This window comes from Poeciliopsis prolifica, unplaced genomic scaffold, assembly GCF_027474105.1.
Source record: "Poeciliopsis prolifica strain line A6 unplaced genomic scaffold, Auburn_PproV2 SCAFFOLD001, whole genome shotgun sequence".
Classification (NCBI taxonomy): Eukaryota; Metazoa; Chordata; class Actinopteri; order Cyprinodontiformes; family Poeciliidae; genus Poeciliopsis; species Poeciliopsis prolifica.
The window spans coordinates 21,312,064-21,336,141 of record NW_026562376.1 but is presented as its reverse complement, the minus strand read 5'-3'; the positions used below and the strand labels follow the sequence as shown (position 1 = coordinate 21,336,141).

General features: G+C 37.8%; 2 protein-coding genes across 7 annotated transcripts in view; both read left to right on the top strand.

The window, feature by feature from the left end:
- Nucleotides 1-43: 43 nt before the first annotated feature.
- On the top strand, nucleotides 44-1,771 carry LOC129358846 (monocyte chemotactic protein 1B-like). The gene is made up of 3 exons (XM_055028065.1): nucleotides 44-192; nucleotides 864-981; nucleotides 1,072-1,771. Exons 1-3 carry the CDS (start codon nucleotides 132-134, stop codon nucleotides 1,184-1,186), a joined length of 294 nt encoding a protein of 97 aa, XP_054884040.1. The 5' UTR covers nucleotides 44-131; the 3' UTR covers nucleotides 1,187-1,771.
- A 4,545-nt stretch (nucleotides 1,772-6,316) lies between these two features.
- The window catches only part of LOC129359557 (septin-7), a 35,600-nt gene continuing 17,838 nt past the window's right edge, over nucleotides 6,317-24,078 (top strand). The window contains exons 1-4 of one of the 6 annotated variants that reach the window (XM_055029206.1): nucleotides 6,317-6,387; nucleotides 6,482-6,622; nucleotides 10,949-11,048; nucleotides 23,234-23,340. In XM_055029206.1, coding sequence (XP_054885181.1) covers nucleotides 6,584-6,622; nucleotides 10,949-11,048; nucleotides 23,234-23,340 — 246 coding nt within the window. In that variant the 5' untranslated portion in view covers nucleotides 6,317-6,387; nucleotides 6,482-6,583. Of the gene's footprint in view, nucleotides 6,623-10,447; nucleotides 10,481-10,948; nucleotides 11,049-23,233; nucleotides 23,341-24,078 lie in introns of those variants that run through there. The other 5 variants (XM_055029216.1, XM_055029223.1, XM_055029234.1 and 2 more) reach the window with 5 other exon arrangements.

The following is a 24,078-nucleotide window of genomic DNA, read 5'->3' as shown; positions in this document are numbered from 1 at the left end:
AATGGAATTTGGGGGGGCGGTTCCCTTTTCTGATGTATAAATAAGAAGGCAGGTGGTGATCAAACAGCAGAGATAACAAGCCAACGTTTGCTGAGATTTTCAACCCTTAACACCAACAAACCCACCTCAGGATGGCTCGCCTTGCTCTGTCTGCGATTGTGATGATGATGGCCTTCATCGCTCTCACTGAAGGTAAGATGAAACTTTGAAATAAAATATAAACTATTAAATACATTTAAAGACTATCAGTCAACTTTTAAATTTTAAGATAAGTTTATATGATTAAAAAAATACAGTGAGTTAAAAATATGCTGAACTAACTTATATAATGACTTAAATAATAAAGCATTGCTTTGCCTGAGATAGTGTCAGGATCAGTAAAGAGTCAAAATGTGTCAAAATATTGGTATTTAGCTACTGACTTGCTGATAAATGAGCATCAATGACTTTAGAGTTAAGCAATTTTTAGAAAGGAAGATTCATTTTTTGCAAATCGCACATATTTAAATTTTAGAAAAGACACATCAAAATGGCTAGAAGGACATTTAAGCTACACGTGAACACACTTTTGGGCATATCCATAACTTTTTTTCCTCAATTTGTGTTTTGATTTTAACATCAAAGAAGTTCAAAATTGGCACAATTTCTTCTGTGTTCTGTCTTCTCAAACCCCATATATTTAATTTTTACCAAAATAATGGAAAGCAGACACAAACATGGGCAAAGTCAGAAAGTGGAAAAAGCACAGTCTTTTCTATTTCAAGAAGAAACCATTTCAGATGTTGCCCTTTCACAGTTTAACAGGAAATTACAAAAGGAAATACATAGATCTGTGATATTCACTCTGTGTTTTCTGTTTGCAGGCCTGCGTGGAGTTGGCCCACAGAAGTGCTGCTTCAGGTTCAATGACAAGCCGGTGTCACAAGATAAAGTTGTGAGCTACACCAGAACCAGTCAGCGCTGCTCCAACCGTGCCATCTTGTGAGTATCCACAGTTACAGAAGTTGCACCAGCGACACTGAACCTGCCCCTGAATCTGCTGACACTCTCCTCTTCCTCTTTCCCATCCAGGCTGAACACAGTGGCCGGCCGTCAGATGTGTGTCAGACCTTCTGAGACCTGGGTGAAGAATCTCATCATCTACCTGGAGACCAGAGAAGCTTCTGGTGCAAATACCAACCTGTAAACTTGACAATAATATGCCAACACTCCAGCTTACATAAATATGTAGGCTGTGTTGCTACAGTTTCTCACTGAAAACAGCAGCTCTCTTTCCATGATATTTAGCAAATATTCTAATATTTTATGGTAGACTACCAAGATAAGATGAAGGAGAATCAATTTTTTTTTTCCTGATAAAGGAAGTGTGTTTTTATAATGGTTGCTATGGAACAACAAGAGTATTTGTGTTAAATGCAACTTTAAGTTCAACCATCAACACTGTAAGTTTTGATTGTAGTTTGAACCGACCAGATAAAATATCTATTGTAAAAGACAAATGTCTTACAAATAAACAAAGTGTCAATTTTTATTAAATAAGCTAGGATCTGTTGCACAGATCCTATTTCTTAATGTTTAAGAAATACAGCAAAACTTTAATTGCTGTAATTGAATTATTTAAAGTCTGTTATAGTCATGCTTTTGAACTTTGGATTTTTGTAAACCTGTCAGAAGTATCAGCTTTCCTATATTCTTAAACGTACATTGATTCTTATGAAATAAACCTATGTTACTTTTCCAATTCAACAAAGTCTCTTTTTCATATTATAAGTTGTAGCAGAGTCTGGGATTAATGTTCACGTTTTTAGCGCTGCCGCCTCCATTGCGTGATTGTGAACACTAGATGGCGCAACTCGATCATTTTGCATCAGAACAGTTGAATGCCTGTTCTCTGCCGTGCTGTTACTGTAATTGCCATAGTAAAAGGTCAACAAGGGGGCAAACGGTGCTTTGGTTGATGTGTAGTCTATATTTGTTAATATTCTTAAAAAGGGTTGAAGGTAAAGTATTTTACAGCTCATTACCCAGTCATGTAAACACAGCGAGAGACAGCATTTTCCATGTAAAATGTCAAAAGTTTTAATTATTATATGGTTTGTAGCATTGGAGGGCAATATGTGTAATTGTAATATGTTGCCTTTTTTTTCAAAGTTGCTCAAGCCCTTGTACATTTTTTCCTGTTTCTTCTAAATTGCTTTTGTTTTGTTCATTTTGAGGACATCAGCATACAGTTATTTTAATTTGTTACAGTTCAGCTTTCTTTTTCTTTTTTTTTTCAAACCCACTGGATTTTATAATAAAAACACTAAACACAAAGCAAAATTTGGCCAAAAAAATACATACATATAAAGTTTTAGAGTAACCAAATATAAATAAACACTGGTCTATCCCAATTAATTACAATTCCATCTAAACGTTAGTATTTTTCTCTTTTTCAGTTCAGGGTTTAATGTATTTCATTCATAAATTAAGGAGCCAGTGTCTGGAGAAAGTGGAAAGGAACATAATTTTTAAGAATACATAATTAATTATTAAATCCAAGCTGCTTGGGTGCAATGTGAATTTTCTACAGTCAGTAATAATTTGGGAAGCATTGTCATCTGTTAGTGTTGGTCCATCGTGTTTTATCAAGTCCGAAGTCTACTCTACCATGACATTTTGATGCACTTTATGCTTCCTTCTGCTTAAAGTTTTATTCAATTGATGACTGCATTTTCTAGCAGAATTTAGCATCTGCACTGTCTGCCAAAAATATTAACACCATGACACCACTTTGCTAAGCTTATACTGAAAGATAATGGCTTCTTCTAGAGAAGGAACACAGCCAAGGAGATCAGTCTTGAGACAGTTTTCAAGGCAGCAGTAGCTCAGCCAATCCCTCCATCCAGGAGGGTGTTACAGAAGGCAGCTTGATGTGCTACTTCAGGTGATACAACTTTATTAATCTGATGTTCATGTCATGCTATGATGTATCCTTTTCAGATACATGGTAAGTTTGAGCCAACTGACCGAAGGTTTTTTGTCCCCAGAGAAATAGCTTTCAGCAGAGCAAAGATCCAGACACTCACATTGTTTTCCTTGTGATTCTTTTCCCCTCTCCCTGATTATTCCTGTTTCTATAAAACTGTTATGCTGTCTGCCTATTGACAGAGGTTTTACTCCTACCTGTGCGTGAGTGATTGTCTTGTATCCACTCATTTTTTGTGCGAGATATAAACAAATCTTACTGAGTGATTTTCACCAAACACTGAGTGCTTGGATTTATTTTTTTTTCCAAAACAACCCTCTGCAAAAATGAAACTTTTAAGTCTAGTCTTAAAGGTGGACAGACTTTATAGTATATAGTATATAACTGGAGGTCGGTTCCAAATGAGAAAAGGCTGATAACTAAAAGATCTGCCTCCCATTTCTACTTTCGAAATTCTTAAAACCGCCAGTGAAGCTGTAGTCTGAGAGTGAAGAGCTCTGTCAGGAACATCTGGACCAATTAGGTCTCTAATTATGATTGACGGAGCTTGATTTTAAACGCTTTAAATGCTTCTATATTCAGATATGTTGATATGCATCTGCATGAATAACAATTTATCCTTTTCTTGTTGTACTGGTCTTCTTTGTAGTCTTTTAAAGTAGTAGATTTGGTGCCTAACCCTAACCCCACACCCACAACCAGGGGCCTATCCCATTTACATTTGACCAATAGGAGAACGAATGAAGGATCCCAACAGAAGAATCAAGTTACCCAAACTCAAGACAAAAACAAGGAGACAATGGTTGTCTTTACTTTCATAATAAAAATATGGACTAGCTTTTTCTTTGCAGTCTTAATCAAAGTAATTGGTCTGCTTGATGTGCAACTAAGCACAGTCAATACCATATTACTTATTCACTTTTCATGTTTCAAATCATTTTTGCAGTGTTCACGGATCATTAACTTATTTAGAAAAAGCCCATTTCTTGATTAAAACAACTGTCAGTATATCATCACACAGAAGAAAGTGCGCTAAATAATGAAAACAAAAAATAAATGTTGGAATGCAACATCTAGCCATTTACAAATGGTCTTGTTATAATTAAATCAAACAATATGATCAAGCAAAACAGCATATCACAAAATAATCCAGATGACTATTGTAGTGCATACTGTAGGAAACAGACTTTCTACAGTAGTACGCAGATAAATAAAGTAATATAAATGTTACATTAATTGATGTTACAGTATGTTTCAATGGTGGGCATAACTGTCTGTTACTACTGGCTGCTAGCTCAGTCCTAATCAGTAGTAACTGACAGTTCCGCCATGTTTGTAGTTCTTACATCCCTCTTCTATGGGCACTGAGTGTTCCGCCATGTAGTTCTAAAGAACAGTTCAACTGTCATGCGAGTGAGACACAGGGAGAGGCAGATTTCTAACTGTTTGAAGCAGTTTTTCTGAACAAAGCAGTCCGAACAACTCCTTCCAGTGGAGGATCCCTAAGAGCGATCCGAAAACCTTTTGAAGCATATAAGAGTGCCATTTCTTGTCTCCGACAGTACCGCGAATTATATCTGTAGCTCTCTCCGCAGTAACCTGAGAGAAAAAGATAACAAAAGCCTGAGATGAATATTCAGGCTTTCATTTAGAAATTTTCAGTAAGCTTTATTTTAAAGGGCTACCCTAAACCTGTGAGTAACAGTGATTGGGTTAAATCAGTTATATTTTGGCCAAAACAGCAAGTAATTGTAAATGGCAGCTCAGCCTTCTATTTTAACTGAATGTTCCGCCAGAGTTAGAACTGCAGTGATGATGCGTGTTTGTAGTCCTAAACAGTTGCTCTTCCCTGCTCTGTGTTCCGTTGCTATGGTAATTAACATAACCAAAGTGAACAAAACATTTCATCTACTACACACAGTAAACACCACCGTTTGTCAGTTATGACTGTTTAATTAGTCAAAAACATTTGTTAGTTAAAACCGTTTTTTAATCATTAACATTTGTCAGTTATAATCGTTACAGAGGTTATAAAGGAGATTGAGCCTACCACAAATAAATACACTTTTATGAGAAAAAAAAACACTGCAATGCTACCCAAATACAAACACAATATTGAGTAATCAAGCGATTTAAATAAGTTCAAAATCCCAAGGCTCCAACAACAAAAAGCGAGCCATATGCCGACACAGATCAAGGCTAATATAAAACTGTGCAAATGTCTATGTCCATTCTATAACATCTAAGTTCATAATCTTCATATATTTGCAGAACATTTTAAATGGGTTTATAAAAATTGCCGTTTATCCTACCTGTGTATCACAGAGGAAGCGAGTTGAAACAATGTTACTCTGGCAAAAGCTCGTTTATTCTGAGCCGCGCATGCCCAGAGCAGGAAACTCGTTCTCCCCGTTAGACCCACAGCGGCACGAGAGCGCCCCCACAGGCAAGAAGATACATGCACACAACAAAAACGTCTACATACATAAGAATAAAAAGAAAAAAGAAAAAGAAAAACAAAGACAAAAGACAAGACTATTTCTGATTCAAAATTAGGGGGTGTATTTTATTTTTAATTTACTTTTTTTTTTTTTTTTTTTTTTTACAGTTTCTCAAACCACTACACATGCTTATCATCATGACCGACTTTGATACCAGTATAGGCGATATTGGTGGGCTTGAGGACGAGTTAAAAAAAATGTTTTGGGGTCAAAATGGCACTCCGTTTCTCACTCTAATTTTACGAATAATCAAAAAATTTGGTGCGCTTAGGCTTAGAGCCAAGTTGTGGACACACCGTAATTTGCATCGACTTGCTGTCTTCACTTCTGAAGAAATCAGGGGCGTATCTTCAAAGTAAAATTTGCAGGGCACTTCTTCGTGAATTCCTGACGACACAGAAAATCCTCAAAAATAGAGTTTATTAGGAATTTTGGGGGGGTTTTGGGGCGTCGATTTTTCGCGATTTATGTCGCCATAGTAACTCGAGAAGGGGCTCCATCTCCCTTCTCGAGATCGTGCCTGCGGTTCCAGCCGCATTAACGGTGACTGAAGAAAAATAAATAAATAAATGAAGAGACATTTTATTGACAGAAAACAATAGGTGCCTATTTAATGCTATGACAGGCCCCAATAAAAGCATAGTATATTTAAAGCAATATTCATTCAAAAATACAACTCTAAAGAATAACAAGTTTTCATTCACTTTCTGTAGAATAGAGGGAAATGTTATTGTCTGTTGATAATAATAGTAGTTATTATTAGTCGCTATTCATATTTATTTAAAATAAATTATGAAATATATTTTGAAATTCTCCACCGGAAGTAGCTTGGTGGAAGTACCGCTGGTTCCCCTCGTGAAGAAAAACAGCCGTTGGAGCATTTTCCTCCTCACTGAGGTCTACCTCCGTGTACCACCAGTAAGCGGCCATATGTAATTTGACCCAATTCATTCATTCATTCATTCACTTTTCCACGTTGTCTCCGTTATCTCACTTAGCTTTGGTGTTTTAGCAGAGAAAGCAGCATTTTGTGCTAAGCTCGCGTGACTCCCTCCGACGTTCCTCGGTGTATGCCTCGGCGAGTGTCCGTATCAGGCTGGGTGGTGACAGCAAAATGATCGAGCGACCAGAGGCTGCTGTTCCGAGCATCGCTGTAAGTCCATGTCCACCTCTTCCAAGAATCTGCTTTTGAGTATTTGACTGAAAATATATTACGGTGTGTATCTTCGTTTCTTTGTATGCTTGAGCACTATAATGTAGCTTGTTGGATTCTTGCCTTCCCATTTTCTTAGCCCCACTATTTGTTAATCGATGTTAAAATATAACAGTCGTCATTTAGTCAGGGGAAGATGGACGCCTTTCTCTACAAGTTTATTCGTTGGACGACATCATTGTGTTAAATTCTTGAGGAAATTAGACTGGTTTGAGGTCTTCATATGGGACACATAGGGACGTGGTCTGGTTTCAATTAGAGCTGGCTGCGGTGGAAAAAGCTATACTGCTGCTCAGATAATGCCAGCAGTGAAAGTATGCAATGGATGCCTCAGTTCTTAGAACTAGGTGCTTCTAAACGAAATTAGTAGACCTTATACTCTTACCACGAGGAAGAGGAATTTAACAGTCATGTATTTTATCTAAAGCAACATGTGCCATTAAGTTTGCACAAAAAAAAGCATGGAAAAAACAAATACTGCAATCTGAAGGAGCAATAAAAGTATTCAAATTATACCAGGATCATGAATGTTTGTTAATAAGGACAGCAACAGATTAATCAACTGTTGATTTGAGTCGTCAAGGCGGGGTATTGAGTAAGGTCGATGGATTTTTGTAGCACCACATTCACAACTAATGTTATTTCAAAGCACAGACAGCCAAGTTAGTTCAAGCCAATCATACGTATTCTAAGTTAATTATATACAGTCCTGGTGGATCATAGTCATGAATCGATGCACTTAAGTTAAATGTATTATTCAAATTTATTAAAAGGTTTTCTATCTGAGGAAACACAGCTGACTGCATTGAGTCACTGACTTGAGATTGTTTTTTTGGTCAAGCGGGGCCTTCATTCTTAAACTAAGTATTCATTTCTAACTTTTCCTTCTTTTGTTGGATTCAAAGCTACTAAATTTATATATTTAAAAAAAACTAGCAGCAAATTAAACTATGTTTGGTTATTGTTTTCCGGAGAATAAACTAAAGAACTGCCACGCGAGAGCTCAAAGAAAACCCAAAATTGGCCAGGAAAAGCTGGATTGTTCGTCTCTGTTAACAGCATTTTAAGATCTTGAATTGCCTAAGCTGCCAAAGTTACACAAAACCAGTAAAAACCTTAGCTTAAAAATCAAACAGAACAAAGTAACAATTTTCAATAAAGAAAAAAATGACCTTACTATAAAACAGTCGACTGATTGCTTTATAGTAACATGCAGGTTAGAATAAAAGTCATATAGTTGACTCGTGACTTTTTCCTTGTATTCAAGAATTGTTTTTTCAACGCAAGACTCACCTTATATTTCAAAGATGATGTTCGAGTTAAATCCTGAAATTGAAAAGCTTATTATGGGATTTAATTCATCATGTTATCATACATCAGGTCAGTAGATTTTTTTTTTTTTTAATTACTGTAAACATCTCTGAGTACTTATTTGATTGCAAAAAACAATTTTCAGTGGAATCAATCACTGCTTTGTTGGATCAAAACCTCAATAAACTCAATCTGGGGAGAAGAACATACATGCACATGGAGAGCATTCATCCTAAATATAAGGTTCTCTTCCCAGATTCAAGTCAAATCTACTGGGTAACTATGCGGCCTACTTTTGTGGTTTCTTCTTGTACCTGGAAATATGTTTTGTATATGTTTTCAATCATTTTCATCGCCCAGCTGTCTGAATGTTGTTGGCTTCTATCTTTAGTGTATTTATGGTGTCAGTTCATCATAAAATTTTAAACACAAGCTCTGATTTAGAAGCCACTCATGCCTCTATGTATGTCATTTCCTCTTTAGGAGGGCTTTTTTACACTGTCACTTACATTTAGCAATGAAGGATTACTCACCACAATGTATGCTACACCATGTTGTCATTCTGCATCTGTCTGCAATGAAGCCAAAGGTGACTGGCAGTGGCTTTCTTTGGCATAACAAGGCAGTGGTCATGTACAGAAAAATAGAAATAGCTGGGAGATAAGAGCTAAAAATACCAAAACGGCACCAACACGGTTATTCTTTTCAAAGGCATTCACTTCTCCCTTTGCTCTGCTTAAACAAAGCAATACTTGATGAATTATTTATTTGGAATATGTAAAACTAAAAACTGGAAACAGCTGATGGAGGCGGTGAGAAGGCCCAGGGATCAGCTGCTGCTGAATGCCTGTGGAGGGTGAGGGGCTTGGCAAGATGATGTCAGTGAGCCAGGCAGCTACTATCACCACTGGGTGGACTGGGGGATGGGGCTGCATGAATGGTATGGGCTGACTAGTCTTTTTCTCTCTCATCCCCCATTACTTCCTTTTTTTAAGTCCCGTGCCTGCCGCTCTAACTGTTTCCTCGCTTCCTTTCAGCTGTGGAGATCTGAAGTGTACGCCTGTGTGCCTGCTTATTTCCGCAGGAACGTTAACCTATAAATTCACACGAACATGTTCCAACTGATCCACACTACATCCATCTACCTCTTTATTACATTCAGAGTCAGGCGGTTTTTGGAGCTAAACATTGACAATCGGAACCACCACTTTCTCCTGAAGTACTAAAATAAAACCTATGTGGGTACCCGTAATGTAGCAGCAGGGAAATGAACGGATCGTCAGAGGTGGTGGTTTATGTAACATACTCGGAGCATGTGAATGTGGGTGGATCAAACATAGAAATGTTGGAAAGTGCTTCAGGCTTGTTTGGAGTAGTTACTCCTGCTTTTCTGCTGCAAGCATCACAGTATTGATGAGGTGAATAGATTGTGCCTATTTTTTATTTTTTGTTGTTGTTGCAGCTTCTGTTGGCAAGATACTTTCAGTCTTTTTTTTTCCACACAGTTGGGTTAAGTTTTTTTTTTTTTTCCCACAGCTTAACCCAAGTTTGGTTATGTTAGTCTAAAATATATTCCTAAGTAAGTAACTTAATCCAACTGAAGTTGGGTTAAGTTGTGTCTTGACTTGGCTACTAGGCAAGTAAAAATAACTTTGAGAGCTAGTGAGTTTACTTATATTGCCAAGTTTATGTAGGTATTAAAGTTAAAATGTTTAAATTAAACCTGCAGATACTCTTGTTTGATCACTCTTATTGTTTTAAATTTGGTACCTGGTTGTATACAATACAGTCATGTGGTTATCAAAACCATGTGGATTAGCGCTTGAGTGTACATTTCACTTAATCCCACACGTCTTTCTGTATTTACCTTCTGAGATTTGCTGGACAACTCCTTTCATCCTCACTTCTCTTTATATTTATTCTATTTCGTAGACAACATTTAGATATAGTTTTTAAATCTCTTCAAAAGATTACTACTCTATTTCTGTGGAAAATAAAGCTTGTTAAACTTTCCACATATCGGTTTGGGTCACAAGATACATTACTATGATTGCTGATTTATATTGGTATTTTTTCCAAATAACGTGATGGAAATAATGTTTAATTGATAAACAAAATATTTCACACTGTATTTCTGAGGGACAGAACATGGAGGTTTAGTAGTTGGGGATGTGACAAAAGAAGTTTTTGACATTGTTGACCATCGTTAAGATTAACACCTAATCTATGAGTAGCTCTGTCACTTCTGCACGTTTCCATCTGTGCCATGCATGACAGAGCTGGAGAGGCCAACAATCAATTGTGTTTGCCCCATGTAGCATGCAAAACGCTGTTTGGTGATTGGAGGGTTTTTATTACGATAACAAACCGACAGATAGAGAGACAGATGGTGGAGAAAGAGAACAGGGAGAGAGATGAAGAGATACCTTTGTGGCAACCAGCTTCCTTCCTCACACCCGGTCGTACACGATGGACACGATTGAACACGTAGGACTTTTACTGTTTTTAATGTCTTCATTTGGCTAAATATGCCTGCTGTAAGAAAGTAGATGTTCAGCCGTCTAATATTTCTGTTTTAGTTCGCGTAACTAGAAAGTTGTTTGCATCATTTTCCAACTAAAGCCTGTTATTTCTCCTCTCAGCCCCCACCCATCCAAAGCAACTGTTTTTCCCAACTTGTATTTATACCAGCTACATTTAAGTTGAAAGGGGTTCTGTCGATGTAGCAAAGGAAAAATGCTAATTGCAGGTTTTGAAAAGGAGCAATCTTGTTTTTTTGCTGCATTTTCTTTGATATAAGTGCGAAGAGAAAAGGACTGAAAAAGTTTTTCATGTTTACATACATCCCTCTGGTGTTACTTTCCCCTGATCATGACTATGTTTGAGCTAGTTTGATTGTCTGTTGTCATTGTCTGCTTATCAAACACTTAAACAGAAATCTTGTCTTTCTTTCAGCAGCGGAACTTGGAGGGGTATGTGGGCTTTGCCAATCTCCCCAACCAGGTGTATCGGAAGTCCGTCAAGAGAGGGTTCGAGTTTACATTAATGGTTGTTGGTAAGTTGGAAACACCTACGTCTTAACCGCCAGCATTCCATAAAAATGTTTGTGTCTGTGTTGAAGGCAGAGTACTGCATGCACACCTGCACAGTTGACAGTTTCTTTAAGAGCGTTAGTCGTTAGTCATTGGCACAGCGTGATGGGGATGGAAGCGTGTGTCATCCGGTGCACTCAGATGTTCAGGATGACAAGCTGACAATTTAAAGAATAGTTTCTGCAGAGAGCTGATAGCCTTTTTGGCCTGGCTCTAATAGCCTCTAGAATGCTGCTGAGTTGGGGAGAATGTGGAGAGCTTTTCTTGTTTTCTTCGTTGGCCTCTGGACATTTTTTGACACATTTTTGTGTTTTAGGCCATTTCATTTGGAATGCGTGCGGCAGAATTTAACCTCCAGCGTAAGTGGCGTTGGGTGCAAAAACGTAGCTAAGTACATCACGGTAGTAGGGAAGTGAACTCTGACATGGAAGAACTGTGTGTTGGACTGCACATGTAGACATGAAGTTGATACAGCTGTGGTGTTTTTGACTTATTGAACAGAACTTCGTGTGAGTTGGAGCACTGAGTAATTAACACATCGATTTTTACACAATGAGTTCTCCAGAGCAGTGTCTAATATGTGGTGTAAAATTGATTGGTATAGAACACGGTTTTATTTTCGATTTCAGTTTATTTAAAATTAAATCTTTTTAGGCTAATGCAGCTCAAACAGTGAAAAAAACGACTTCTGATTTCCTTCAAGTAAAAGTTAACACTTGCTCTTTTTCATCAGAAACTTTTTTCTTTTTTGTGTGTGTCTGTCACATGAGCATGCAAGCTTTTTAAAGTGACAGATTGTCACTTTAAAAAGCTTCAGTATTTTAAACTATTGTGTGTAGATTGCCATAAAAGGAGAACTTTGGATCTGAAACCACATCCTCCTGCTGCAACAAATAGATTTAAGTCATTAAGTAATTTAGACTGAGCAAAGGCAAAACATTAAAAGTATTTTTTGTCCCCAATACTATTTTTAGCAAATTAATACCAAAGAGGTTTCAGTAAGGGATGTCTGCAAGAATTAGAAGCAGAGCAAAAAAAAGAGTTACCTGGCCCTCCATCAGTAAATATGTTTTTAGTTACGCTTTCTCAATATGGACATTCATAGTCTGTGTAATTTTCATATTTGCTACTAAGTGACTCTGCACACTAACCTGCTCTCACTCCAGAATTTATTCATTTGATCCATGCACAGGAAAACCAATCAGGTCCACAATGATTACCTGCTCTTCTTGGGTTAGATTTGATCTACTAAATCTGCAGCTTGTGGCGACCCTGTTCTTTTCAGTGAAAGTCAAGATAGAAACACAATGAGGCGTCCAGATAGGAAGTTCGGCTTCCTGTTTAGTGTCCATTAGCTTTGGACGAGCAACACAGTGATGACTTAGGTGAGAATCAGAGACATTCACATATAACATAAATAAATGTTAAGTCCCACGAAGTCTGTCTCTGGGTGGAAACTTTTGGAAGAATAGCTATTCTTCCCAAAACGTTTAGACATCCAAGAAAAACACATTGCTATGTTTAATAAGCTTTTTGTCTTTTGTGGTTATTTATTGCTATTGAAATTCCTTTAACAATTTAAAATCAAACCAGACCTCAAATTTGAGTAGTTTTTTGGTTTTCTTTGGAAAGCTTCAGGCAGTGGACTTGGAGGCTCAAATTTCCAAACACATTACTAACTTTACTTTTAATGTGATCTTTATTCCCTAAAGTTTCTCGAGATCCAAGCAAGAGAGTGTTAATTTATTTTTGTGATATTTAAGGGTTTCAAAGCTATTGGGAAATCAATGAGCTTATAAGGAAAAAAAACATAACCGGTTCAAATTTCCACTTCGTCTTTTACTTGTATGGCAATTTTTTTCTCAACACTAGCTGAACAAGAGTTTTGATATATGAATATATATGAGATTGCTTATAGTTATCGAGTTAACGTACATGTAAAGTGTTAAAAAGCAGAAAGAAAACCTGACCAGCACTGAAAGAATAAACAGTTTGTCTAAGAGTATCGTTATTGTGTAAAAAGGGAAACTAACCAGAATTTCTTTAACTCTTTTTGTCCAAAAAACTTTTTTTTCTCAGTGTGCTGATAATTGTCCAAAATGTCCAATTTCCATGGGTTGTTTCCAGAATAGTCCACAGTCTCCTGGGGATCGTTCCAGTGAGAGGTCTTGAGAGGTCCAAGAATGTCTGGCAATCATTCAGCTCCTCCTTACAATCCAAAACTGTTTGACAGCCTTCATCAACAGTCTCTATAGCGGTGGAGTATTTATGGTCGAGATGTTGCAGAGTCCCATCAATGGCCCAAAATAATCTCCCCAAGTGTAACATGCAGTTTTGGCTGGAATCTGACAATTCTGTCATAGCATTGTAAGAATTTGTCTGCCGATTTTATTGAGTTGTATGGAGATTGTAAGTCTTTCCTATTCCACGTATAGCGATCTTAGTGTTTTTGACGTGTGTAGAGCATCTAGCAAATATTTTACTTCAAAGCTATACCATAACCCACTGCTCTGGCTTCTAGACATCAAATAAAATTTGAGAATAATACAAATTACCTCTGAAACTACAGCTGCAGTTTGTAAATCCTATGAGGGACTAATGTCAAAAGGTTAAAAACTCAAATTAAAACCAGAGGGAGCTTTAAGAATAGTACATCAAAAATACTTTGTCGGCTGACTGCTTTGTCCACCAATATAGTCAGAGAAGCTTACAATGGAGAGATGAGAAAGGAAATTCCAGTGCTGAGACAGGAGAGCTGATCATGTTTTGATTTGAGGAGCAACAGGACGAGGCAGGCTGTGAAAGTTGGTGCTGCTCTTGGTTTCTTGGTGAAGTGTCAAAATTTGGCTGGCTTTAGAGGTCTATTATTATTATTCTGTGGTAGATCTTACACATGGTGGAATATGAGGGGACTCTTCTGGTCCTTGGAGGTCACTCACTCAAACTCCTGCTGCAGACATAGAAAGCTTCTTGTGGGTACTTCTGATCAGCTAAGAGGTTAAATTAGAGTAAAGACTGAGCAAATATCAAAACTCTTAAAATGTGCAGTAAATCTGTAATATTTATTGTACAGCACAGATGTTAATCGGTAATCTGATGGTTGTCAAACCTGCTAAAACTAACTGAAACGTTTATGTTGTAAAGGACTTACTTTCTGCTTTCACTGGTATTTTAATAAATATGGCTACATTCCTAGCATACAGATTATAGATTATAATAAATCAAGTAAATACCATTAAGTTGGATATAATCTATATTTTAATAGACATTTCCGTACTGACCTGTGATGGCAGTCGAGGAGCTGCACATAGTGTGAAGTAAAAAAAAAAAGAGGGATAAATTAACATGAACTTCCCCTTTTATTTTCACCTTTAAGTGACATGCAATGGCATAAAAAATAATCGTATACCACGCCCTGCTTGCCTGGTGATATTCGCTTATTGAAAGGGATTCAAACAACTCCATTAGCATGCATTAGTCAGCTGATGCTTGGTTCGGTAGCATCTCTTTAGCCACAGCTCAGGTTTCCCACAACAGTTATGTAACAACCAGGTTGTGCACAGGTCTGACATCTTCAACGGAAAAGTATTGACAAGAAATGTACATTTACGTCTGTTGTCTCTTGCCAGAAATCGTTCTATTTTCTGTCACTCGATCCCTTCCTAACAAGGAATGCCATTGGAAACTTCTTGTCTGGTGGATTTTTCTTTTTCTTTATATTTTTTCCTCCCCTCCGTCCTGCCCCCTTTTCCCTTCACTCTTTGGGGGAAAAAGCTGCTTCCTGCCCCCCCTTTGTCCAGCTGGTGGTTTGAACAGAAACTCTTGGAAAGATTCGTGAGATCCAGCGCCAGCATGGAGATCTGAACAGAGCAGATAGTCAGATGAGAGCTTGGAAGAGAGGGGATGTGATGCCGGTTTCACGCTGCTCCTGATGGGTAATGAGACCAGTACTTAATAGCTCTGTCATGCTTCTGCCTTGTTAAAGCAACCCATAATGAGAGCACCAAAGATGCTGTGTGGGAGACTCACCATTGCAAGAAGAGTTGGGATGCAGATTGACATATTGCATTACAAATTCTAAAACTTGATTTTTGGAAAAGATTTTTTATTCATTCGTTATCAAGCTGGCCTAAAGATATAATAACATTTTTATTATGATTAATATATTTTTGAGTAAAATACAAGTTGGAATGATTGGATCAATTTCATTACTGTTCAAATAAAAATAAAAGATCAAATTTCAGCTTCTCAAAATACACTGCCAGGACAGCCAGTAAAAGTTTGACTCATTTCTGCTGTGATTAAATACAACCAGTTTACAATGGAGATGAACTTACTCAATTTACTTCAAGAATATTTAAATTCTATTGACTATTGACTGTCAGTAAGACAGTCAATAGCATATAGGATCAAAGTGACAAACTTTGCTACCATTAAAGAGGTGATTGAGCCTTGAATGCATTTCAAAGATCAACAGCAGTTTCCCTTCTGGGTCAGGAACAGTTTATTTGTCAGACTGATCCTTGTTTGATTTGAAAACTGTTTGCCTCTTGTCTGTGCTGCCTGTCTGCTTGTTGTTGTCCTATAATCTTGGGAGCTTTGTGTGTGCACATGGTTTGTGTGTGTGTGTGTATGCTATGCACATCCAGATAAGACAGTCTGACAGGCTTAGGATTGACCGTCTTGCCTACTGACCTTGCAGAAAGAAGTGAATGAAGTGAGGCTTTGGTGCAGTTAATCTGCTGGCTTAAACAGATGCGCTGAAAACACACACATACACATATATCACAACATTTCTACAACTGTTCATCATGTGGCTACTTAGTCATCCTTATACCCATCTCCAAGGATTAGTTATGTATGCGCAGCAATTTCTTTAATATTTTGTAAATATTACGTTAGTCAATGGCAACCTTGCATTGCGTAACATTTTGAAAACACAAATTAGAATTTTCAGATAATTTTCTCACAGATACTATCGGAACACTATTTACTTTTAATTTCACCATCACATGTTTTTCTAATCATGCAACCCTAGTCACATATTTTGAACTACACGGATTCCTCTCTCTTGTCGTTATAATTAGCTAAAAGACAGCTTTAACACTTCCTATGTAGTATGTGATGCAACAAAATTTACTTCAATCAGTTTTCAGAAAAAAAATTATCCAAATTTTGTAGATTTAAAAAACACAACTGTCATGTTTTTTAACATTGAATTTTATGGCTGTTTGTGAGGCGGAGATACATTTTTCGGTTATTGTTAGCATGTTAGAAGCAGTGGTATTATTCTGCTACTTCCTGAAACTATTTCCTATTTTTAACAGAAGTAATTCTGAAAAAACAGAATCTCTGACATTTGGTGATCTGTGGTTGGCTGTATTTCCTGGTCTAAACTGTCAGCTTAGCCCGACTGAAGCATCCAAACTGAAACATACAGTCTGGTCTACACTAACTTCTGCAGTCACAGTCACAGTAAGAATTAATTTTGTCTCAAGTTCTTAAGTACTGAGATGTAAAAGATAAATGCTGCACCATGCTGACTTCACAGAAGTTTTTTTCTTCTTTTTATAATTATGACAAGTTTATGTACAGCAAGAAATACAGTGCGTACATTTTATACAGGATTCCCTTTGTTCTGTGGGTTTGTGACCAAACAGACTCTTAAAGATGCCAATGCTTCATAGACTCAGTAGGGTTAAGGCCTTGACATCAGTCAAGATTATCTGCTTTGGCCTTATTGACAACTATGCAGCACTGATGTTCATGGTATTATTTTTTAAATCATTTTTACCCCTTAATTTCACTCCAGTATATTTACCGCCTTCTCAGAGGGAATGCTTCTGTAAACTTCTGCTCTGAGTAAAATAAATGGAGTCAAGAGAAATGAAGAGATTTCTCATCAGAACATAGATTTTGTGGAGAACTATGTGAAGATATTGAGATTATGTCTTTAACATGTCGAAACACGAAAGTTGTAATATCACCTTAAATGTTGTTGGAAAGAAGTACATCCTCAATCAAAATGACAGTTATTGCATTATTATAATCCTAGTAATCAGCAGGTTAATGCTTTGCAACGGCAGCAATAATTGTTGTACTGTGATATCCTGAAAGGTAAGGTAAGGCAGTTTTATGTATATAGCACATTTTCAGCAACAAGACAATTCAAAGTGCTTTACATGAATGGAAAGGAAATACAACAAAACAACAAACCAAAGGAAAGAGCTAAAGAGGAAATATAACCCCATGTTTAAGAATAAGTAGTCCATGATTTATAAACTAGTAGAACTGGGGTATTTTACTCAAGATTATCATAACGTGAGATTCTTGTGGGCCCCTGCTTATCACCCGAGATGGCGTAATGGAAAGAAGTAACTATTAGTGAAATCTGAACTTCTCCTGCTGTGACAAGTCAAAGTGTCAGGTGTCGAGTCGGCGAATGATAAACGGTTGTGCGAACAAAAAGAGATGAAATCCGAACATGTAACTATCGTGTTTCTCACCTAAAGTCTTAGAAACTTTAGCCTACTTTTGTTGTTACAATTTAATATGGTGTAGGTCCACTGTGCAAAGACATCAGGGTAGAAGTAAAGAACTATGTAAAATAACGGTTTCTGTTAAATCAGAGTGAACTACTTTTAAACAAGTTCAATATTAAGCTGGATTTATACAAATCCAGACTAGGGTCGTCTGTCCTATCAGACTGATGAGAATCTCTCCAAACAAAAAAGGTAGATTTGCTAACTAGGACCAAATAAATGAGGTATACATGGCAGAGTGCTTTGTTACATTACACAAGTGTTAGTTTGGTTGTACCCACATCCCCGACATAATATGTTATGGGCTTGTTTATAGTTACAAAAAAATCCTCAACTTATCATTCAGGTTTCTCAGTAATACTCCTGTGGTATCGTCTACATTTTATTGTGGTTTTTTGCAAGTTTTCCTAGCCCTAGTGTATTTCCTCCATGTAAGTGACACAAAACAAAGTTAATTTCAGAATTTTTCACCGTAGTATTCTTCCTAGATTGGTTTAGTTTGCTGTCAACCGTTTGTAGAGCACTACATCAACCTGTTTACAAACCTTCCTCTCCAAGTGTCCCATTTGCCTCTAGGTTCAACACACTTCCCAGACTAATATGTCAACGTGCACAACTGTGTATGTGTGTTTGTTAAAATGAGGTTGTGCATTTCTGCATGTCCGTGCATGCTCTGTTAAATTACTCCGGGCGAATCTCTTTTTGTCTTCTTCCTTCTTCTTCACTGCTCTGCTCCCGTTCTCTCTCTGCCTCTATTTTGAGACGCACATGTATGCTCTGACCCAGCATGTGCCGATTCTGTCAGATTTAGTCCCAGGCTCAGTGGATCGCACCAGATCGCCCTCTAATTTTAAAAGGAGTAAAAAAGTCAAGAGAAAAGTGGTTGGTGTCCCTGCCAGCCTTTCTGATCACCAAGATCCAGAAAGAAAGGGTCGTTTAGGTTCTGGCTCGTTTATAGGATCTGTCAGACTCTGAGATCTTTATCTTTTCCCTTAACAATAACATTTTCCCTCTTTTTCAGCTACTCTCTTTAACCGCTACCATGGACAGTTATCTTCTCCAGCAGTCTGCTGTTCACCAAATACAAATTTCCTCCTGTTGACTGTGACTGATGTTTTTTTTTTTTTTTTCTTTATGCATCTATATTCCCAAGTTGCCCCATTTCACAGTTTGTGGTTTTGACTTCACACATGCCTGTTAGAGGTGTGTGTGTTTGTGTCAGGATGTGAGGGGGCCAGCTGCTGTCTCCGGCCTGACCGATAGTGGCAAGGACAAAAAGAGGAGAGAAATGAGGAATGTCAGGAATCTCATGGGAATCCCGCTGTGACCGTTTCTTGGATTGTTTTTCTGTTGTGCTCAGTCCATCTGGCTCAAACCTTTATCAGGGATTATATGCCTGGTTTTCTTCACATACATATGGTAGGCCTACGTAATCCATGCTGCTTGGTACTCGTGTCTTACACTTTTAAGTTCCTAATCATATCCATCATTTATTTCTCATACTTAAATCTAAGGATTCATTAGCCTAAAAATAAAAGCCAAAGTCTTATAAAAGAAATGTTGAGTAAGCCTGTAGATATGACAGTAATCTCACGGGAGCTTAAACTTCAGATGAAATACCTAGCATAAAAATACTGACTCATTGACTCAACAATGTTTCAAAACAAGAATAAAGATATCTTAAGACCAAGTTGATCCAGTGAAGCCTCCACGCCATAACCAATGAATTACAACATCTACAAGTATCTACAGGATTTTAGAAAAATATGTAGCCTGTGCTTACCTTGTTAAATATCATCAGGACAATCCTTGAATAAACAAATGCATACATTGATTACAGTTGTTATGGTTTCATAACTGCAATAACCTTCCTGTCTTACAATTTTTTATATTAATTTCAGTGAAATACCCTGGAAACTGGCTGGAGAATTTTTTGTTTGAAGTGTAGAGTAGCGCAACACGCCCATCCTCCCCTCCCACATGTTGCTGTGCACTACTAGTCAGCTGGCTGAAAGGACACTGCTTCGCTTTGTCCTCAATTATAAAACAGAGAAATTTATCAGAGTGGAAATAACTTCCGTGTGGGAAAAAAAAACTCATGGTTTGGAAACTAAAGGAGTTCCACCCAAGTTAAGTTTACTGTACATGGAGAATCACATGCTGACCAATGTCTTCCTATAAGCACCACAATCTCCCTGAACAATACCAATCTAAGTGAACTGCAGTATAGCTGTACATTCACTACTCTCTTTCACAATTCAGAAGAAAAACTCATATTTTCAGCAATAAAATAGCTGAAGTGGACTTCAGGGAATGTAGATGGAAGATGGGAGAAAATGAAGTTACTCAGAGAGAAGGAATATGAACAGCATGGGTGAGCTGGAAGGGTCAGCCATCTATCACCGACGTTCAGGTCATTAGTCTGTTTGCAGCTGGCAGTGCACTTCCACTTGTCATGTGGAACCAATATCTAATTAAAGCTGAACAAGAGGGGGCTAATTGGGACGCTGCTCGCCCCAAGGGAGTTTATACTCCCGCAGTGCTTCCATCGCCCTGCGAGTCTCTCAACCAACGATATGAACCGATGAGCTACTTTCAGCAACAGCCACCGATGCTTTAGTCTCTGCTGTCAGCTTCTTGAAGAAACTGCTTTAATTATTATGTCATCATTGTGCACGTTTTAGAGTTAAAGATTTAGTCGGAGACTAATTTGATTTCTCTCCAGTTTGAAATTCAAATTAACTTTGTGAGTTAAGGTTTCAGTCAGTCGCTGCTATACTGATCACTGGATCAATGCCAAAAGAATTATTTTTCTTTCTATTTTTTCAGAAGTTTTGCTGCTTCAAAGTGGGAAAGTGTCATAAAACCTTGATGGGTGGCACTTTGTTGACAGCAGTTGCTGATGCGAGGTGTTATAAATTACTTCAACAAACATACTTTGCTTGTCATGAGGCTACCAGCAGTGATGTGTGTCGTCCTTAAAACATAAATCTACCTGACAAACTGTGAATGCAACTTTATGGTTTCGCAGATTTTTACTACTTTTAATGAAAAGGTAGACTTTTCTTCAAAAGACTACCTTTTAAATGAATAGTTGCCTGGTGAACAGATTGGATCTTTGCAGCCCTTCCAGAGTTCCAGTTGACTTCTTGGCTGTTTTTCTAATTAATGGTCTCCTTGTTTCTACTGATATGTTTATAGTTGCTATACTCTTCTGTTTTTTGGATGATGGATTAAACATCGGTGGAATGTTTAAAGCTTGTGATATTATTTTATATCTTCTCACAACTTTCTGCTGTGCTCCTTGGTCTTCTGGATGAAACTCATTCATTGATGAAATCTCACAGAACATCTGTAGTTACACAAAGCTAAGTTACACACAAACCAACTGTTTTCCAATTTATTGACTCCTGAAGGGAATTAGTTGCTCTGGATCTTATTTAGAGGTATAATAGCAATGTGGGCTGATTACAAACTAACTTATCAGATTATTCTTTGTAAAAATTATTTCTCATGCACTACTGTGGTTTGTCCATCGCAATGCTCTCAAATAGTGACAGGGCCAGAACAGACTGAGATGCTTCACTTTGTGTTGTTTGTTTTAGTTGACATAGCATCAGAAGTGGCACCATCCTGCCAAAATGGTCTCTGTGGACATGTGCATGCTGGACCTCGAACTCCAAATAGTCTGTAGTTGATGAGTTGGTAATCTCCTCTTGGGAGAGACTGTGGGAGAAGCAGCATGTTCATCACTCACACGGTGACAGAATATCATCCATAGCTGTGCAAACACACTCAGGGAACCAGCTGAGAGTTGAAGACGGCGGGGGAAAAACACAAATCCACCAAGTTTTTATAGTCTGATGAAACATCCAGATGTCCCACAGTCAATATAAAGGAAGCCCTGTTCAATTCAAGGGCGTGCCTGAGAGGAAAAGAAATGCATCCAAAAAAGAAGTATGCCCTTTAAGGAAATGGTGAAAGGCAAATATTTGTACAGAACTGGCTGACTCTGTATATTTCACTACTTACTGCAGATCTCAACAGCCAAAGCTCCCAGTATAGCTCATCACACAGACTTTGAAGTTTAAGAAAAGTGCTGATCAAACTGGAGTTATTCGAGCAACATCTGATTATCATTTAGAAACAGGAAAACTTCTAGCTTGGTTCCTTCATGGTGCATGCAGCTTGCCAGGACTGTAAGCAGCTTTGTGCATATGTTTGAATCCAAGTATATCTGAAGAAAGTATGCTCTCCTTTGGCATCCTGTCTTGAAGCTGGAGGTCAATGCAACGTTTCCCAGATGGGGATTCATAATGCAGTTTGTTCCAAGTGGATATTTTTCAATTAAAAAAACAACAACTTTTCATTCCGAGTTGTGCAAAGTTTCCAGGAGCAGTAAAAGACACAATGGGAAAGAGCCATGGAAACATTTTTGTTTATTTCTAACAGTGTGAACACTCTCGCTATAGAGTGAGGAAAATAAGATGTTTTTACGAATTTAAAAAGTTTTTTTGAGAAAGAACATTGCATGATAGTACACTTTTGATTCCAGTTTATCAGAAATTTACCGAATTTTATTTTATTTTCTTGTAAGGATTGGAGAAGAAATTGGAGTCCTAGGGTTGTGGAACATTCATAAGAAAAAATATACAACATAAAATCTGAACTGGGAGGAGACACTGGGGCATCTCAAACTGTGTTTTTAATAAAAATCTTAGTTGTAGAATTATCAAGTGTAAGCCACATGTGGCTCTTGAGGCCCCTCACAAAAGCTCTTTATGACTTTTAAGCAAATGTAAACATTGTGGATAAAAAGGCAATAAGATAAGCTTGTGCACAATTTGGTTGTTGAACTCCTGCAGAGAAATTCTACAGCAGAGTGAAGCTAATGATGCTAAGGGATGGCTTTGGGAGGCATGTCGGGCAAAATCCTTTCAAAAATCTTTGGGAACTTCAAAAGGGTTTGACTTTGACGAAAGACAATTATGTTTTGATATCATCAGATTGTGTTTCACCCCTTCTGCAGAGACTGCCCTGTCAAACAGACTTCCCTCCTCTGTAGTTTTACTCTTCATCTTCATGAGACATGAGCCAGATGCTCAGCCATCATGTGTGTGTGTGTGAGGAAGCATATGTGATATGTACGCTTGGATTGAATGCACTTTGTCAAATACATTGTTTGTTGCAGTTCTGCATCTTCTGTGTATTTGTCATCAGTGGGACTGGAAAGTTTATACAGTGAGAAGAACAGAAATATTTAGATTTATTTATAAAGGAGGCATTCAGAGAGATGGACAGAGAGTGGATAAATGGTCATGTTGAAGAGGGGAATCTCCTCGAGGCAAGGTAGAGAGGAAATGTTTTATTTCCTCTATCTGGGAGCTTTTTGTTCTGGCAGATGATGCCTTGACCTTTTTTCCTCACACACAATGGATCTAGTTTTATTTTCTGTGTTGCAACCCATTTCCTAAAGACCACTAAGTCTTTAGGAAGTGTGTGTGCAGTGCATGCACATTGTATCTAGTCACAGAATTGAACAGTCGGCTGTCGTCCCATCATTATAACAGCAGAATCCTTGTTGATTCTTTACTTTTTCTCCTCAGGTGAATCTGGTCTTGGTAAATCCACTCTCATCAACTCTCTGTTCCTGACTGACCTGTACTCCAAGGATTACCCTGGACCATCGCAGCGCATAAAGAAGACTGTGCAGGTGAGCTCAGTTTGCCGTTGGATTAGCTTGATTTGGAATCAGAGCTCATTTCAGCGTTTTGTTGTAGAGTTGGTTTTGCAGATGTCAGAAGTAGCTCGTTAATCTTTTTTTGTTATGGTTAATTGCTGTTTTTTTTTTTTTTTTTTTTTTTTTTTTGCTTGGTTTTGTTTGTTGATAGACGACGAGTTCTCTGAATGAATTCCTGATACAGAAACAGACACAGATGTGAGGACTGTGAATGTGGAAAGCAGATTTTCCTTCAGCATTTAGTTTTTCAAACTTGGTCTTTTGGATTCTCGTCTGGCCATTACCTTACTGTGCAAAAAAAATAATGCTTCCAGTACGGTCAGGGCTTCCTCCCATAGACTGGGATTCTCTCCGGTAGACTTTATACCGGGCCAATCAGGAAACAGAAGAAGTTGTGAATCATGATGTTGATTTTCCGGGCTGAAATTTTAATCTGCCTGTAGTTTTAACAATGGCAGTGGAGGAAATGAACAAAGTTGTTTAGTTCATGTTGGCCACCCAAATATTTAATTAACATTAACAGCCGCCTCGTTTTGACCAGTACTTCTCTCTGCGAGGTGGAGGATGGTTGTTTACAGCACAGGCAATTTAGATAAGCTACTTGGCATTGAACTGGTGCATTAGTTAATCACGGGCAAATGTCAGCGATTGGGTAAAATTTAAAATGCCAACACAGTCCATACCTCCAGGAATCACTTCTCAGTAGCTGGG

Coding starts and splice junctions, on each gene's coding strand:
- LOC129358846 (XM_055028065.1), top strand. CDS start 132: ATGGCTCGCCTTGCTCTGTCTGCGATTGTGATGATGATGGCCTTCATC. Junction 193..863: donor CTTCATCGCTCTCACTGAAG/GTAAGATGAAAC, acceptor TTCTGTTTGCAG/GCCTGCGTGGAGTTGGCCCA. Junction 982..1,071: donor TGCTCCAACCGTGCCATCTT/GTGAGTATCCAC, acceptor TTTCCCATCCAG/GCTGAACACAGTGGCCGGCC.